General features: G+C 42.5%; 1 protein-coding gene across 4 annotated transcripts in view; it reads left to right on the forward strand.

Moving 5' to 3' along the window:
* Positions 1 to 16809, forward strand: part of HSF2BP (heat shock transcription factor 2 binding protein) — a 105958-nt gene that overhangs the window by 29244 nt on the left and 59905 nt on the right. Inside the window, exons 1-5 of one of the 4 annotated variants that reach the window (XM_066259269.1) lie at positions 4140 to 4232; positions 4968 to 5117; positions 5231 to 5365; positions 8176 to 8308; positions 16101 to 16218. In XM_066259269.1, coding sequence (XP_066115366.1) covers positions 5043 to 5117; positions 5231 to 5365; positions 8176 to 8308; positions 16101 to 16218 — 461 coding nt within the window. In that variant the 5' untranslated portion in view covers positions 4140 to 4232; positions 4968 to 5042. Of the gene's footprint in view, positions 1 to 4139; positions 4355 to 4967; positions 5118 to 5230; positions 5366 to 8175; positions 8309 to 16100; positions 16219 to 16809 lie in introns of those variants that run through there. The other 3 variants (XM_066259268.1, XM_066259265.1, XM_066259266.1) reach the window with 3 other exon arrangements.

Consider the following 16809-nt stretch of genomic DNA (forward strand, 5'->3'; position numbering starts at 1 on the left):
AAATCAATCAATATATATATATTTTTTAATAAGCTTCATCTGAGCCTTTGGTGAATTGTAATCTTTTTCTGTTGGAGGATCTTGCCTCTACATTGATGGCTGCTGACTGATAAGGGTAGTGGTTGCTGAAGGTTGGGGTGGTTGTGACAATTTCTTAAAATAAGACAAAATGAAATTTGTCTTATTGATTAACTCTACCTTTCATAAATGATTTCTCTGTAGCATGTAATGATATTTTAGCATGTGATGATATTTGATAGCATTTTACCAACAGATCTTCCAAATTTGAAGTCAGTCCTTTTAAACCCTGCTGCTACCTTATCAACTAAGTTTATGTAATATTCCTTTGTTTATCCTTTGTTGACATTTCAACAGTTTTCACAACATCTTCACCAGGAGAGGATTCTATGTCAAGAAACCACTTTCTTGATGACATCAGATCATTTACAGCAAAATGGTGGGATCTTGATAACATTATACGGAGTGAAATAAGTAAATCAGAAAAAAACAAGAACTACATGATTCCATACATTAGTGGAACATAAAAATGAGACTAAGAGACATGGACAAGAGTGTGGTGGTTACCAGGGGTGGGGGGAGGGAGGACATGGGAGGGAGGGAGGGAGGGAGAGAGTTAGGGGGAGGGGGAGGGGCACAGAGAACTAGATAGAGGGTGGCGGAGGACAATCTGACTTTGGGCGAGGGGTATGCAACATAATTTAATGACAAAATAACCTAGACATGTTTTCTTTGAATATATGTACCCTGATTTATTCATGTCATCCCATTACCATTAATAAAAATTTATTAAAAAAAAAAAAGAAACCACTTTCTTTGCTCATCCATAAGAAGCAAATCCTCATTTGTTAAAGTTTTATCATCAGATTGCAGCAATTCAGTTACATCTTTAGGATCTAATTCTAGTTCTCTTGCTATTTCTGCCACTTCTGCAGGTACTTCCTTCACTCAAGGCTTCAGTGCCTCAAAGTCATCCATGAAGGTTGGAATCAATTTTTCTAAATTCCTGCTAATGTTGATATTTTGACTTCTTCCCATGAATCATGCATATTGTTTTCTAAGTGAGCCTTTTTTTTAAAAAAGAAATTTTTAAAAATTTATTGATTTTCAGAGAAAGAAAGAAACATTGATTTATTCCACACTTATTTATGCATTCATTGTTTGATTCTTATATGTGCCTTGACCAGGGATCAAACCCAGAACCTTGGTGTATCGGAATGACACTCTAACCAACTGATCTGGCCATGGCATTCTATGATACATGCATATTCTTAATGGCATTTAGAATGGTGAATCCTTCCCGAAGATTTTCAATTTACTTTGCCTAGATTTGTCAGAGGACTCACTATCAGTGGCAGCTAGAGTACGAAATGTATTTCTTTTTTTTTATTATTTTTTATTTTTTTATTTTTCTGAAGCTGGAAACGGGGAGAGACAGCCAGACAGACTCCCGCATGCGCCCGACCGGGATCCACCGGGCACGCCCACCAGGGGGCGACGCTCTGCCCACCAGGGGGCGACGCTCTGCCCCTCCGGGGGGTCGCTCTGTTGCGACCAGAGCCACGCCAATCTAGTGCCTGGGGCAGAGGCCAAGGAGCCATTCCCAGCGCCCGGGCCATCTTTGCTCCACTGGAGCCTTGGCTGCGGGAAGGGAAGAGAGAGACAGAGAGGAAGGAGAGGGGGAGGGGTGGAGAAGCAGGTGGGCGCTTCTCCTGTGTGCCCTGGCCGGGAATCGAACCCGGGACTTCTGCACGCCAGGCCGACGCTCTACCACTGAGCCAACCGGCCAGGGCCGAAATGTATTTCTTAAATCATAAGACTTGAAAGTCTAAAATACTTCTTGACTCATAGACTACAGAATGGACATCGTGTTAGCAGCCATGAAAACAACATCAATCTCATTGTACATCCCCATCAGAGCTCTTGGGGGACCAGGTGCACTGTCAACGAACAGTAATACTTTGAAGGGAATCTTTTTTCCCCCGAGGTCTCAACAGTGAGCTTAAAATATTCAACAAACCATATTGTCAATAATACATGTGCTATCATCTAGCCTTTGTTGTTCCACTTATAAAGCATTGGCAGAGTAGAGTTAGCATATTCTTAAGGGCCCTAGGATTTTCTAAATGGTAAATGAGCATTGTCTTCAACTTGAAATCATCAGCTAAATTAGCCTCTAACAAGAGAGTCAGCCTGTTCTTTGAATCTTTGAAGCCAAGCATTGACTTATGCTCTCTGACTAGGAAATTCCTAGATGGCATTGTCATCTAATATAAGGCTGTTCTGTCTACATTGAAAATCTGTTGTTCACTGTAGCCACCTTCATTAATTATCTTAGCTAGATCTTCTGGATAATTTGCTGCAGCTTCTACATAAGCAGTTGGTGCTTCTCCTTGCACTTGAATGTTATAGAAACTTCTTTCCATAAACCTCATGAACCAACCTCTGCTAGCTTCAAATTTTTCTTCTGCAGCTTTCTCACTCTTAGCCTCATGGAATTGAAGAGAGTTAGGTTCTTGTTCTGGATTAGGCTTTGGCCTAAGGGCATATTGTAGCTGGTCTGATTTTATATCCAGACCACTGAAACTTTCTCCATATCAGCAATAAGACTTTTTCACTTTCTTGTCATTCATATATTCACTGGAGTACCACTTTTAATTTCCTTCAAGAACTTTTCCTTTACGTTCACAATGTGGCTGACTGGCATAAGAGGCCTAGCTTTTGGCCTATCTGGGTTTGCACTGTGCCTTACTAAGCTTAATCATTTCTAGCTTTTAATTTAAAATGAGAGCTGGGTGACTGTTCCTCTCACTTGAACACTTAGAGCCATTATAGAGTTACTAATTAGCCTAATTTCAATATAGTTGTGTCTCAGGGAGAGAGATGGGAATGTACACAATATTTATTAAGTTCACTAAATGGGTATATTTCTTGCTCCCCCAAAACAATGACAATAGTAACATTAAAGATCACTGATCACAGATCATTGTAACAAATTTAATAATAATGAAAAATTTTGAAATGTGAAAAGTGACACAGGGACATGAAGTGAGCGAAGCTGTTGAAAATGGTGCTGCTGGTAGACTTGCTAAATGCAGGGTTGTTGCAAACCTTCAGTTGGCAAGAAAACACAGTATCTGACTGCAGAAATGTACATAAAATGAGCTCTGCCTGTATTTAAATCTCCTTTATTTTGCTTTGTAGTTTTTATTATATAGGTTATGAACTACTTCTCTTATTTTATTACTAAATATTTTTTTATTTTTGATGTTGTGAATGGAACAGTTTCTTTGAGATTTTTTTTTTAATTACTGTATTATGTGTGCAAGCCTATGTCAGGGCATATCTGCCTATAACCACCAAATGGGACGTTAGTGAAGACAGCCTTGTCTGATCACACTTAGCAGTTCTTATGTGACCTTGCAGAAGAACCACCATCACCGGACTAATTGAAACTCAGACTGCTTCAATTGTGAGAAAAGCTAGAAATCTTAAAGGAAATGCTGTGATGTAGATTTTTTTTGCATATGTCACCATGACTTGAGTGGCTTCAGCTATAGACACCTGAAGAACAAACCTCAGAATCTAGGTTACTGTTATGATGAAATCAGACATTAAGAACCCAGAGCTGAAAAATCACATAAAGCAGTATTAGCATGTGTCACTGGCTCAGTGACCACTTTTCTCCTAAAATAAGTATGAATACTGTATATAGGGATGGGAAAAAGGAGGTTTACAGTTGTTCATATGGAAAAGACATGCAGGTTATGATTATTACAAAAGCTTAATTAGTTCTGTGTTTCATGTACTCACAATTGTAAGCCTACTTTTACCGACCCAGTATATAGAAATGTGCATTCAGCTTTGTATATACCAAATGCATCCTCTTTGGGTGGGTATGCATGGGTCAACCTAGGCCAAGTTATAAGGTCAACAAAGTTGGATTTATGACCCCACTGCTTTATTTTCTGCCCTAGATGAAAAGCCCCTCAACTGTAATTGTCCTGTACTCTCACCTCTGAAAGAACCACCTGGAACATCTAATATACTTTAACTTTGTGGGTTAATTAATAATACTTTGGAATAAATTAATTTAACTGTGTTTTTATATTTTTAAGTTTACTTTTAAAGGAATTTCAGGCAACAAGGAATAGTGAAACTGGTGGTGGTGACCGGGGAGGGCAGGAATTCCCTACCTCACCTAAGACCTGAAGGTGAACTTTTAGGAGTGTTTGGTGGTCAGAGGGGACATCAGGAGGACAGTCCACTTTCTCCTTGGGAAGAGCCCTAACTCAGACTTGCCAGCTGAATGTCCTCAGAGGCTGCTGGTGGGAGGGTGAGAAAGCTTTCCTGGCCCTCCTCTTTCTGTTGCACTGGTGGCACTTACCTACCTGTGGCGGTGCACATCTAGGAGGCCCTCCTTCACTCTCCTCTTTTTCCTCTACTCCTATCTTTCCTATGTGGTCTTAGCTGTGTCCTATTGCGTTTTTACAATGGAGTGAGCCATTTGAAGGCAGCAGACTCCTTTATTAAACTGTTGCTCTGTGTGTGGACTGCTGTATGAGGTTGTCACTTTTTTCCGTGTCCCAGTCGGTGCTGGTTCGGAGTATAGCCACTTGGGACCTGAAATGCCTGATGTTTTCATTTCACTTAAAGAAGATGAATTTGTGGGCCCACAGCTTTGTTTTCTGTCCTAGACAAACAAGTTCTTGACTTTGCAGTATTTATAAACTAATGCAATAGGATGTTCTTTTCTAAGGGTGTTAATTTTGCCTCTAAAGTTTATTTTTAAAGTATAGATACAGCTCTCTAAGGACTAGTTTTCATTTGCCAACTCATTTCTATGATTCTTCGTATGTTTCTTTTCTTTAAAATATCTGTGAAAGAGAAAGCATAAGATATTTTGAAGTTGAATGCTATTTATTTTTCTGATTTTGTTTTGTTTTCAGGAGACACTGGCTCTTTGCCAGCAGCTGAATGAAGCGAAGCAGCAACTCTTGCAGCAGGCGGAGTATTGCACAGAGATGGGGGCAGCAACGTGCACCCTGCTCTGGGGCGTCTCCAGCAGTGAGGAGGTCGTCAGAGCTATTCTGGGAGGAGTAAGTGTGATGGGCTGGGCATTGCTGATTAGTGCTTGTGTGACTGGAAGGGTACAGCATGTCTGTTAGGGCTTAAAAACTGCATCCATTTCTTTCATTTATTCATCAAATAGGTTTGGAATGCCAGCTGCGTGGGGTCCACTGTAACCTGGTGCTCTGGGATCTGTAAAAGGAATAAAGTCAGATGCCAGAAGCTGTATGGCATTTGTGGTGATGGTACCACTTCACTGTTACTACTTGGCATTTGTGTATGTTTAACAAAGTGCTTTTCTATGTATATTACTCATTGTGCAATATAATGTTTAATTTATTGAATATTATATGTGATTTGATATATACATGTTAATAGCACACACACACGAGGAAATCCACAGAGGAAGAGTTGAGATGGGCCTTGATTAACGTGAACAGGCAGTAATAGCAGAGAATGGAGAGGGTGGCTCACGAGGAGAGAAACAGCATCTCAGAGGCATAGGGCAAAGTCTGAAGTTTGTTCAGGAATAGTGAGTGAGTTAGTTGACATAGAGTAGAGGATTGTGTGATAAAGCTGTGAGGAGAGAAGGCTTACAAGGTCAGGTGGTGTGATTTTGGAAGACCGTCAATGTAGATTGATGATGTAATCCATGAGGTGGAGGGCTGGATTCCTGAGGGTGAGTCAAAGAGGATGGGACAAGAGGAGAGTTTGGGGAAGGTTAACCTGACAGAGAGTGAGGGTGGATTAGAGGTGGGGTGGGCATCTGCAGACTGGACAGGAAGATGATCAGAATATCAGTGACTCAGGCTGGAGTGAGCTGTCTCTGTAGGGGAGATGGAAGGGCAGGAGAGCCTGTGCCTGAGTCCTGGTGGAGACAGTGTGGACTCCACAGCTGACTGAAAAGAAGGAACCAAGGAAGACTGAGGTGTGACTCTGGGGGAATGGGGTGTCATGAACAGAAATAAAAGTCAGGATGGGATGTTTGGCAGGAGGCTAGTAATACACTACTCATCATTTATTAAAAAATTAAAATTGTGTTTGACTTTCAGGGGAGAAACTAAATGTATTTTTTTTTTTTACAGGGACAGAGAGAGAATCAGATAGAGGGATAGATAGGGACAGACAGACAGGAACGGAGAGAGATGAGAAGCATCAATCAACAGTTTTTTGTTGCGACACTGTAGTTGTTCATTGATTGCTTTCTCATATGTGCCATGACCGCGGGCCTTCAGCAGACTGAGTAACCCCCCGCTCGAGCCAGCGACCTTGGGTCCATGCTAGTGAGCTTTTTGCTCAAGCCAGATGAGCCCGCGCTCAAGCTGGCAACCCCAGGGTCTCGAACCTGGGTCTTTCCGCATCCCAGTCCGACGCTCTATACACTGCACCATCGCCTGGTCAGGTGAAACTAAATGTATTTTTAAGTTTATTGAGCTTTATAGAGATATAATTTACATATCATAAAGTTCACCCATCTGTAAGTGTACAATTCAGTGGTGTTTAGCTGGTTTCCAGAGTTGTGCAACCTTACCCCAGTCCAGTCTCAGAACATTCTGTCATCCTTGAAGATCCCTGTGCCCTTGTTTTCAGACCATTCCTCAGAGCGATGCTGCGAGAGCTCTGGAAACTTAGAAATACTTTGCCAAGTCATGAACTGCCAGATAGCCTGTTCACCATCTTTATTCCTTTTACACATTGAAAAGCAGTTTTGTCAAAGGTTTGAAAACCTGGTTTCATGCCTAGAGCAGAGGATGTATTTTTATAGTATATTTTTGAGTGAATTCATTTCAGTACTTTCATCATTGTGTAAATTTTGAGCTGTTTCACATATATATTTAATTTTTAAAACTGACTTTAGAGAGAGGGGAGGGGATAGAGAGATACCTATTTGTTGTTCCACTTGTTTATGCACTCATTGCTTGCTGCTTGTGTGTGCCCTGACTGGGGATCAAACCCACAACCTTGGTATACTGGGATGATGCTCTAACTGAGCTACCTGGCCAGGCCTTCTCATGTATATATTTTTATTTTACTCTTTGGATTAGTCTTCAGGGTAATTCTTCTATTAATAATTCTGTTAATGACTAGTAAAGTAAAGCCTTTTTTTCTCATCTTTTCAATAGGAACTTTTTTTTTTTTTTTTTGTATTTTTCTGAAGCTGGAAACGGGGAGAGACAGTCCCACAGACTCCCACATGCGCCCGACCGGGATCCATCTGGCATGCCCACCAGGGGGTGACACTCTGCCCACCAGGGGGCGATGCTCTGCCCCTCTGGGGCGTCACTCTGTTGCGACCAGAGCCACTCTAGCGCCTGGGGCAGAGGCCAAGGAGCCATCCCCAGCGCCCGGGCCATCTTTGCTCCAATGGAGCCTCGGCTGCGGGAGGGGAAGAGAGAGACAGAGAGGAAGGAGAGGGGGAGGGGTGGAGAAGCAAATGGGCGCTTCTCCTGTGTGCCCTGGCCGGGAATCGAACCCGGGACTTCTGCACGCCAGGCCAACACTCTACCACTGAGCCAAACGGCCAGGGCCTTCAATAGGAACTTTTTTTTTTTTTTTTTCATTTTTCTGAAGCTGGAAACAGGGAGAGACAGTCAGACAGACTCCCGCATGCGCCCGACCGGGATCCACCCGGCACGCCCACCAGGGGCGACGCTCTTCCCACCAGGGGGCGATGCTCTGCCCATCCTGGGCGTCGCCATGTTGCGACCAGAGCCACTCTAGTGCCTGAGGCAGAGGCCACAGAGCCATCCCCAGCGCCCGGGCCATCTCTGCTCCAATGGAGCCTTGGCTGCGGGAGGGGAAGAGAGAGACAGAGAGGAAAGCGCGGCGGAGGGGTGGAGAAGCAAATGGGCGCTTCTCCTGTGTGCCCTGGCCGGGAATCGAACCCGGGTCCTCTGCACGCTAGGCCGACGCTCTACCGCTGAGCCAACCGGCCAGGGCTCAATAGGAACTTTTAATGAGGAAGGTACTTTTAAATATTGCTTCTGTGATTAACACTAAGGTGTTTCTTGTGTATCCTACACTTTTAAGATGTTTTCATACTGGTATTTGTGAAAGGGTGTGATACTCTCATTTCCAATCTTTCAGGATAAAGCTTTGAAGTTTTTCAACATCACTGGTCAAACAATGGAGAGTTTTGTGAAGTCACTGGATGGAGATGTCAAGGAGCTTGATTCCGATGAAAATCAGTTTGTTTTTGCTTTGGCTGGAATCGTAACAAGTAAGTAAATCGTAACAAGTGTAGTGACTGTTTTAAGTGTGTCCCAGAGCAGTGATTATAGTCAGGGGTGAGCATAAACATCTCTCAGGAACTTTTTCAAATGCCATATTCTTCTCATCGTGGAGACTGATTCATTGGATCTGGGTTAGGTAGTAGATATGTGAATTGTGGCACATCACACTGGTCATTCTGGTAAGTACAATATTGTAGAGTAAGCTTGACTGGTCTTAGGAACATAGGATGAGTTTGCTTGTCTAGTCTGTGCATCTATAGAAGTCAGAACAAAACTGCTGATCATTTGGAGTCATTGTCACTTTATTGATGTCTAGTAAAGTAAAAGCCTAAATGAAGTTAAGCTGTTGCTGTTGATATAGTACAATATTAAGGAATTCCAAAACCTAAATTGTCTCTTTAGCAAATTTCTCCCCCAAATTGTAGTTATGTAGAATTCAGTGGTAAAAGATAAAACCAAACAAATAACTGATCTCTTAGTATAGTTGGAGTGGTATGTACAAATGAGGACCGAGGCTCTTTTTTTTTTCCTGAGAGAGAGATGGGAAAGGAGAGAGATGAGAAGCATTAACTCGTAGTTATGGCACTTTAATTGTCTGTTGAATGCTTCTTGTACTTGCCTTGATGGGGGGTACTCTCAAGCCATGCCAGAGACCCCTTGCTTAAGTCAGCGACTTTGGGCTCAAACCTGTGACTTTGGGCTTTAAGCCAGTGACCTTTGGGCTCAAGCCAGAAATCTTGGGATCATGTTGATGATTTTGCACTCAAGCTAGCAACTACATGCTCAATCAAGCCAGTGACTTCGGGTTTCGAATCTGGGACTTCAGAGTCCTAGGTTGATGCTCTATCCACTGAAGCCACCACCAGTCAAGTGGATTGAGGCTTTTTGTTCTGGAGTTAGTGAAATAGTTAAATAGATTGCTATGACTTTTTTATGTTGCCCTTTCATCTCTGCTGTATATCTTAAGGTAATTCTTTGCCATTAAAGAGATAGGCATTTTATTTTTCCTCACACCATTATCCTCCACCTACTGAAATATTAATAAGGCAGGTGCTGGGTAGACACTGTCGCTTCATAAGTTCTTATGGGTTTTCTTCTGCGGAGATGCTGAGACTCAGAGCTCCTGGCTGGTTAGTGCCCACTCTAGTCCCCGATGCAGTGGCAGGTATCATGTACTTTCATCCTCGTACCTTCTGCTGAAAGAAGCTTCCATTGCTGTACCTTTTAAAATTGTTTTAAGGCCTTTTTTTTTTTTTTTTTTTTTTTACAGAAGGCATTTGCAAATTTTGATGACTAGATTTCTTGCTCTTTGCAAGTGACACAAAGGTCTATAACATATGTGATTTATCCTTCTGCTGAGTTGTGAATTTGAGCTGCTCGAGTTGCCAGCTGGTGTGTAGTGGTGAGGCAGCTGGCCAGTGGGCCGCGCCAGTCTGTTGCCCAGCATACAAGCTCAACTTGGCTTTGTTTTCCCTGCTTGAAGTGACTCATACAGGGACTTTTACAAAGAGTCGGAAGGTGGACACTTACTTTTTTTTTTTCCTGTATTTTTCTGAAGCCGGAAACGGGGAGAGACAGTCAGACAGACTCCTGCATGTGCCCGACCGGGATCCACCTGGCATGCCCACCAGGGGGCGATGCTCTGCCCCTCCGGGGTGTCGCTCTGTTGCAACCAGAGCCACTCTAGCGCCTGGAGCAGAGGCCGAGGAGCCATCCCAGTGCCCGGGCCATCTTTGCTCCAGTGGAGCCTTGGCTGCGGGAGGGGAAGAGAGAGACAGAGAGGAAGGAGAGGGGGAGGGGTGGAGAAGCAGATGGGCGCTTCTCCTGTGTGCCCTGTCCGGGAATCGAACCCGGGACTTCTGCACGCCAGGCCGACGCTCTACCACTGAGCCAACCGGCCAGGGCAACACTTACGTTTTTTATTTCCACACTGATGAATTTTACTGGGAGTGTTAAATACTATTATGGTTTTATTAAAGTGCTATTTTGTGGAGATCTTGGGGCCTTATGTATCTCAAATACTGTAAGACTGTTCTTTGGGGAGTAAGTAGGACAGCAGAGACCTTGGCTAGCTGTCATATCGATCCTCTGCCTTCTAAAACAAGGATTCTTTAAAAAAATTTACATATAATAAACTTATCTGTTAAAGTTTTTTTCTCACCTTTTTGCAGTTCCTAGTTTTAACAAATGCATATAGGCATGTAACCACCACAGTTAGGATGTGGAACAGTTCCATTACCTCCCCCAAATCTCTCCTAACTTTTGTAGTCAACCACCCTGTCTACCATCGGCCTCAGGCAACTGCTGGTCTGTCACTTTGTTAAACAACTTTTAGCTGGGCTCTTCTTGATGGCTTGTCTGGCATATAGCGTGTACCCCAGGTAAGCAAGTACCTGCCTCATATCTCTTCTTGGAGCCCCTGCCTTTTCTTATTTCTCATATTAGTTGGTTGATCTCTGACCTTAGCTTTCTGATATGTTCCAGAAAAGTTGTGATTTTGTAAATTACTGCTGCCACCTTTTAAAGAATCCAGATCTAGCTCTTTCTAGTGTACTGTATCTAAAGCAGAAACTGAAACTCAGGATTTGTTTAAACATGAAAGTTGTTAGATACCTTACTCATTCCCAGTCACTGTCTTGAATAATAGGTTATTGTAGTGGAAGGGTCTGGATTTGCAGGCACAGCTAGTCCACTTCCCAGGAGGTGAATCCTCTGGGTTTTCTGTTCCTCATCTGTGATGTACAACAGTGTAGTACCTGCTCTAATGACCTTGCACACTGTTGTAAGTATGCTGCTGAGCTATGGTAAGTGATAGCACATCGTAAACCAAACAGATGTTTCAATAATTTGTGTAAGTGAACAAATGAAGAACATAAAACAAGATGGCAAACTTTTAGCACAGTCCTGTGAAGAAGATTAACTTGCTTACCTTACAAGTGGAAAATTTATTTTTCTAACTACTTTTTTTGCTTTTTGGTTACTCGAAAGCCATAATCACGCTCCTTGCCTCTTTAGTCTGTGTTTACTTATTCAAACGATTTTTAGATAATGATTTTAGAATCAAAATTACATTTTTACTTTTGATAGTTTATGGGCAGAACTAGGTCCAGCTTATCTTTCATGGATGTAATTGTTCCACAGAGTCAATGGAGTCAGTGATTGTCACTTCTCCTGGCTCCCAGTGCTTCTGCTTCCCATTCCCTTCCTCCACACACTCCCACTAACATGGGAAAGCAGTGTGGTGCATGGGAAAGAAGATGGGGTGGGAGTTGAGGCCCAGTGTCCAGCTTGGCTTCTGCCACTGACTGGCCCTATGTTCTTTCATCAGGGACCATTGATTTCATCTTCTAAGAGGAGTCTTAGACCCCAGATGATGACCAAGGTCTCCCCTTATCTTAGATCATGTGGTTCTGCATGTTTAAGAATAAGGTGCCAATTCTGCACTTTGACCTCTAGGTCATTTTGGGTCACTTCAAGTCCGCAGTGAAGAGTCAGTGGACAGGCATTTAGGTGGTTTTTACATTTTTGTTATTATGGGTAGTGCTGCTGTGTACATTTGTGTACAAGTCTCTGTGATCATTTTCAGTTCTCTGGGGCATATTCTGGGCCTGGCATTGCTGGGTCATGTGGTATCTCTGCGTTTGGCTTTTTGGGAACTGCCTAGTTTCCACAGCAGCTGCAACCCTTCATTCACATCCTGATGGCTGGTTTCTCTCTCTCTCGCTCTCTGTGTGTGTATCTTTGTTGTTGTTAGAGGTAGCTGATTCTCTGAGCTCTAGGAGAGGTCACCAGGGACTGTCAAGATCCTCACCACTGCCGTCAGACCTCCTTGAAGGCAAGCTTGATTTGTAGAGACTGATTTTCAGTCTGAGCACTGATTCCCATGATTTCATCTTGTTTCTGCCTCAAATCATCTGTGGAATCAGCTGTCAGGACAACAGCCAAGTGGTAGCATTTACAACTCAGGCAGCAGATATGGATCATGTACAATTTGAGTCACTATAAGAAGGCAGATGCTCTGAAACCATAACTCAAATGACTTCATAACCATCCTGGTATTGCTCCTTTTCACTTTTAGGTTTTTAAAAAATATTTATTGAGTTTTAGAAGGAAAATAAGGGGGGCAGAAGAGAGAGAGAGAGAGAGAGAGATTGATTTGTTGCTCCACTTATTCATGCTGTCATTAGTTAATTCTTATATGTGCCCTGACTAGGGATTGAACCCACAGCCTTGCTCTAATCAACTGAGCTACCGAGCTAGGGCCTCCTTTTCACTTTTAGGATAAGACCCTATCAACAAACAGCTTTAAGGCAGACTTTGGACCAGGAGCTTCTGCCATAGGCTCTCTTCTGGCATGGCACTTGCTGAACTGTGGAGAATATGAGGCTCTCCCTCGTCAGATATTGTAATGAGGTGCTGGGCTTGGTATTTGGTTATTTCTTGAATCATACATAGTGTAGGCAAGTTAATGTTCAGATTTTCTATAATTTGTATATAGAATTTTCTGGGACTTACAAAAATAAACCTGTTGTAGAGCATTTTATTTGTTGGTTTCATTTGCAGAATTATACTCTATTCATTAAACTTTGCAGAGGTTGTGTCCCAGAGGAGGAGGGAGTGTCTTTCTGATACTGATCCCTGAGTAACAGTTATAGGTTGGGAGAATGAAAGCTGTTGGGATGGGAGTCTTTTCTGAGAGTGCAGTAGAGTGCTAAGGAAAAAATTCTGAACAAATTGAAAGAATAAGAACTATGCTTTTGGATGAGACATAGGGAAGCTGGGGACTTTTGCTTGAGCTGTTTTCTTTTTTTTTTTTAGTGAGAGAGACAGAGAGACGGACAGGAAAATAAAGATGAGAAGCATCAGCTTGTAGTTGCAGTACCTTAGTTGTTCACTGATTGCTTCTCATATATGCCTTGATGGGGGGGGAGGGCTCCAGCTGAGCCAATGACCTTGGGATCGAGTTGACGATACCACATTCAAGCTGGTGACCCGGCACTCAAACGGGTGAGTGTACATTCAAGCTAGATGAGCTTGTGCTCAAGCCAGTGACCTCAGGGTTTCAAACTTGGGACTTCAGTGTCCCTGGTTGACGCTCTATCCACTATGCCACCAACAGTCAGGTGAAGCTGTTTTTTTTTATGGTGGATCACCAGGTGATAGCATTTGGCTGGAAATGAAACTGTGGGCTTGAGGAAGGTAAAGGGAGAAAGAGGAAGAAGCGTTACCTCATTCTACTCAGTTGTTCCATTTAATTGTGCACTCATTGATTGCTTCTCATCTGTGCCCTGACCAGGGATTGAACCTATGACCTCAGTGCACTGGGACGATGCTCAATCCACTGAGCAACCTGGCCAGGGTACATTGACTTTTCTATGGCTGGGCTTCCTAACAGTGCTATGTGCTCCTAGAACAGTGGAAACTCCTTTAACCTGGTGGAGGCAGATATTTCAGGCAAAGGCATGCACAGGTTCTAAGAGATATGGGCACATGTCCCAGGAGTCACTCTAACAGCAGGAAACAGAGGACAGCAGGCTCCTCTCTCTCAGCTAACCCTCAGGTTACAGGGTGCTGCTCTCTAATCTGACTTCTTGCTGCAGAAGCCACATCACCCAGAATAGGAGAGAAACTGAATTCTAGGAGCCTCTTCCCAGTGGGATTTGGCATTCCCTCAGGCTTTAGGGGAGTTTCCATAAATAGTATATATTTGACAGCTGAGTAATTGAGTTGAGAAACTACCACAGAAAATGCAGAGAAACAAAAACCAAACAATGAAACAGTCGCATTATTAGCATCAGAGGAAGCTTGCTTATGTTTCTTTCAAAAAATATGATGCAATATTAGTGTTGCAAATAAGAGGTTTATAGAAAACAGGTTCAGGATGAGCAGTAGCAACTAAGTCATCCATTGGGCATGGAAATTGTATCCCTATTGTCATTAATTTACTTACTAACATCTTTACTGAGGTATAATAATATACCATGCAATTCACCAATGGAAAGTACATAATTCAATGGCATTAGCATATTCATACCATTGTGCATCCATCCTCACAAACAATTTTAAAACATTTTCATCATCCCTCCATAAAACCCTGCTAACCTTAGCCATCATTCCCCAATCCTGTCATCCCCCCCCCCCCCCAGATATAGGCTGTCACTACTCTACTGTCTTTACAGATTTGCCTATTCTGGATTTCATATAATGGAATCATGAAATATTTAGCCCTTTGTGACAGGCTTCTTTCACTTAGTATAGTGTTTTCAAGGTTCATTGATGTCATAGCATGTGTCAGTACTTCATTCCTTTTTGTGGTTGAAAAATATCACATTGTATGGCTATACTGCATTTATCCATTCATCAGTCAGTGCATGTTTGGGTTCTTTTCTAACTTTTTATTATTGTGAATAATGATGCTATGAATCCATTTTCTTGGATACGACTTTTTATGAGTTTATGATGCCAAATGCTTAGAACTTTATTTCCCCTCTGAATGTTTTTTAAAGAAAACTAGAGTGTGTCTTATGCTAGAAAATATAGTTGTCAGGTTCAAATTCATTGAACAGAGAAGCCTCCTATCAGTGAAGGATCCTGTCTTCAGTAAAATTATAGATATCATGAATTATGATATACACAAAATAACATAGCACCAATTTATGAGGCATAAATACCTGGAAAGACAAGCAGAAATGGGAAAAATTTGGTTAAATTTTACCTCTCTTGATCTTTTGCATTCCAGGAAAAAAAAATAAATAAGACTCTTTGGGACCTGATTCCATGAAACTGATCTGGTAACATGATGAAACTTCATATTCTGCCATAGAGTACATTTAACCAAAGAACAAGCAAGCCAGAAAATTCATCCTCAATTCTTGATAATTCTGAGCAAAATAAAAATAGAAGACATCTATAAACTAGTAAAGGGATCTACCAGAATCATACATCAGACACCACACTTAGCTGTGATAACTTGAAACTTCTCTATTGAAGTCTGGAGGACGAGTATGCTGCTGCCCTGCTCACTCCAGTTAGGAACTTTGGTCACTTTGATCATGATTTATCATTCAACTTAGCTAAAAAAAAAAAAGTTACCAATACATACATAAATATATGTGGGTCACTGATGTATCCTCATAGGTGTGCGAGAATACTGAAGAGCTAGTACTAGCTACAGCAGTGTCCATTAGGAAACATGTAATTACTTGGTCTGGTCTCTTCAGGGCACCAGGCATGAAGAAACAGGATGGTTGCTGACCCACAAGAGATGTAAAAATTAGAAAAAAAGCTTTTTCTCAGAATTAGTTTCATCCTCTTTGACCTCATGATTTTGGTACGGCATTATGGTTCAAAGTCATGAGGATTTCACTCCCAGGATTGAAAGTAGATTTTAGTGTCCTTAGTCCCAGGTAATATAATCAGTCCCACTTTCTGTTTGGATTCTGACTGCCGACAGCTGTTAATCCAGGGTTCTGGAGCGTAGCGTCCACTTGCTGTCCTGTGGTGGCTGCAGACATATTTAGATTTCAGTGCTTCGTTCCACTACAGAGACGTTTGCTAATCATAAAGCACATTACGCACTATCTGAGTGACTGTTGTGGTTGTCAGTTCTTTCTGGGCTGTCAGCTCTGTGGACAATACCATTTTTTATGTCTCACCAGCTGTGCTGTTTTTATTAGGTCTGTTGGGAGAAAAACAATAACAAATACTCTATCATGGACAAATTTTTCTAGAGTCTGAAGTTACAGAGATTTTGAACTTGATTTTGTCTTTCTGTTGCAGATGTTGCTGCCATAGCATGTGGTCGTGAATTCCTGGTTAACTCCAGTCGTGTGCTCTTGGACACCATACTGCAGCTTCTGGGAGACCTGAAGCCAGGACAGTGCACCAAACTCAAAGTGTACGTTGGACAGTATTAAATAGTTAATGTTTATTTACAAGTTAGAAAGAATTTGTTGGTTGGGCCTCTTTTTTAGATAAATGCGATTAAGTTGGCAATAGATCTAAAAATTAGAAGGTATGAGCGTCAGCCTGGCGTGCAGGAGTCCCGGGTTCAATTCCCGGCCAGGGCACACAGGAGAAGTGCCCATCTGCTTCTTCACCCGTCCCCCTCTTCTTCCTCTCTCTCTCTTCCCCTCCCGCAGCCGAGGCTCCACTGGAGCAAAGTTGGCCCAGGTGCTGAGGATGGCTCTGTGGCCTCTGCCTCAGGCACTAGACTGGCTCTGATTGCGGCAGAGCGACACCCCAGATGGACAGAGCATCGCCCCCTGGTGGGCATGCCAGGTGGATCCTGGTCGGGCGCATGCGGGAGTCTGTCTGACTGCCTCCCCGTTTCCAGCTTCAGAAAAATAAAAATAAATAAATAAATACATAAAATAAAAATTAGAAGGTATAAATTGCCTGGAGAATTCAGGATGCAGTCTTTTCAGTACTGTTTTAGAAAAACAGTATAAACAAAAGGAATATTCTCACCTTAGAGCAGGGGTAGTCA

Source organism: Saccopteryx bilineata, chromosome 2 (assembly GCF_036850765.1).
Source record: "Saccopteryx bilineata isolate mSacBil1 chromosome 2, mSacBil1_pri_phased_curated, whole genome shotgun sequence".
Taxonomy (NCBI): Eukaryota; Metazoa; Chordata; class Mammalia; order Chiroptera; family Emballonuridae; genus Saccopteryx; species Saccopteryx bilineata.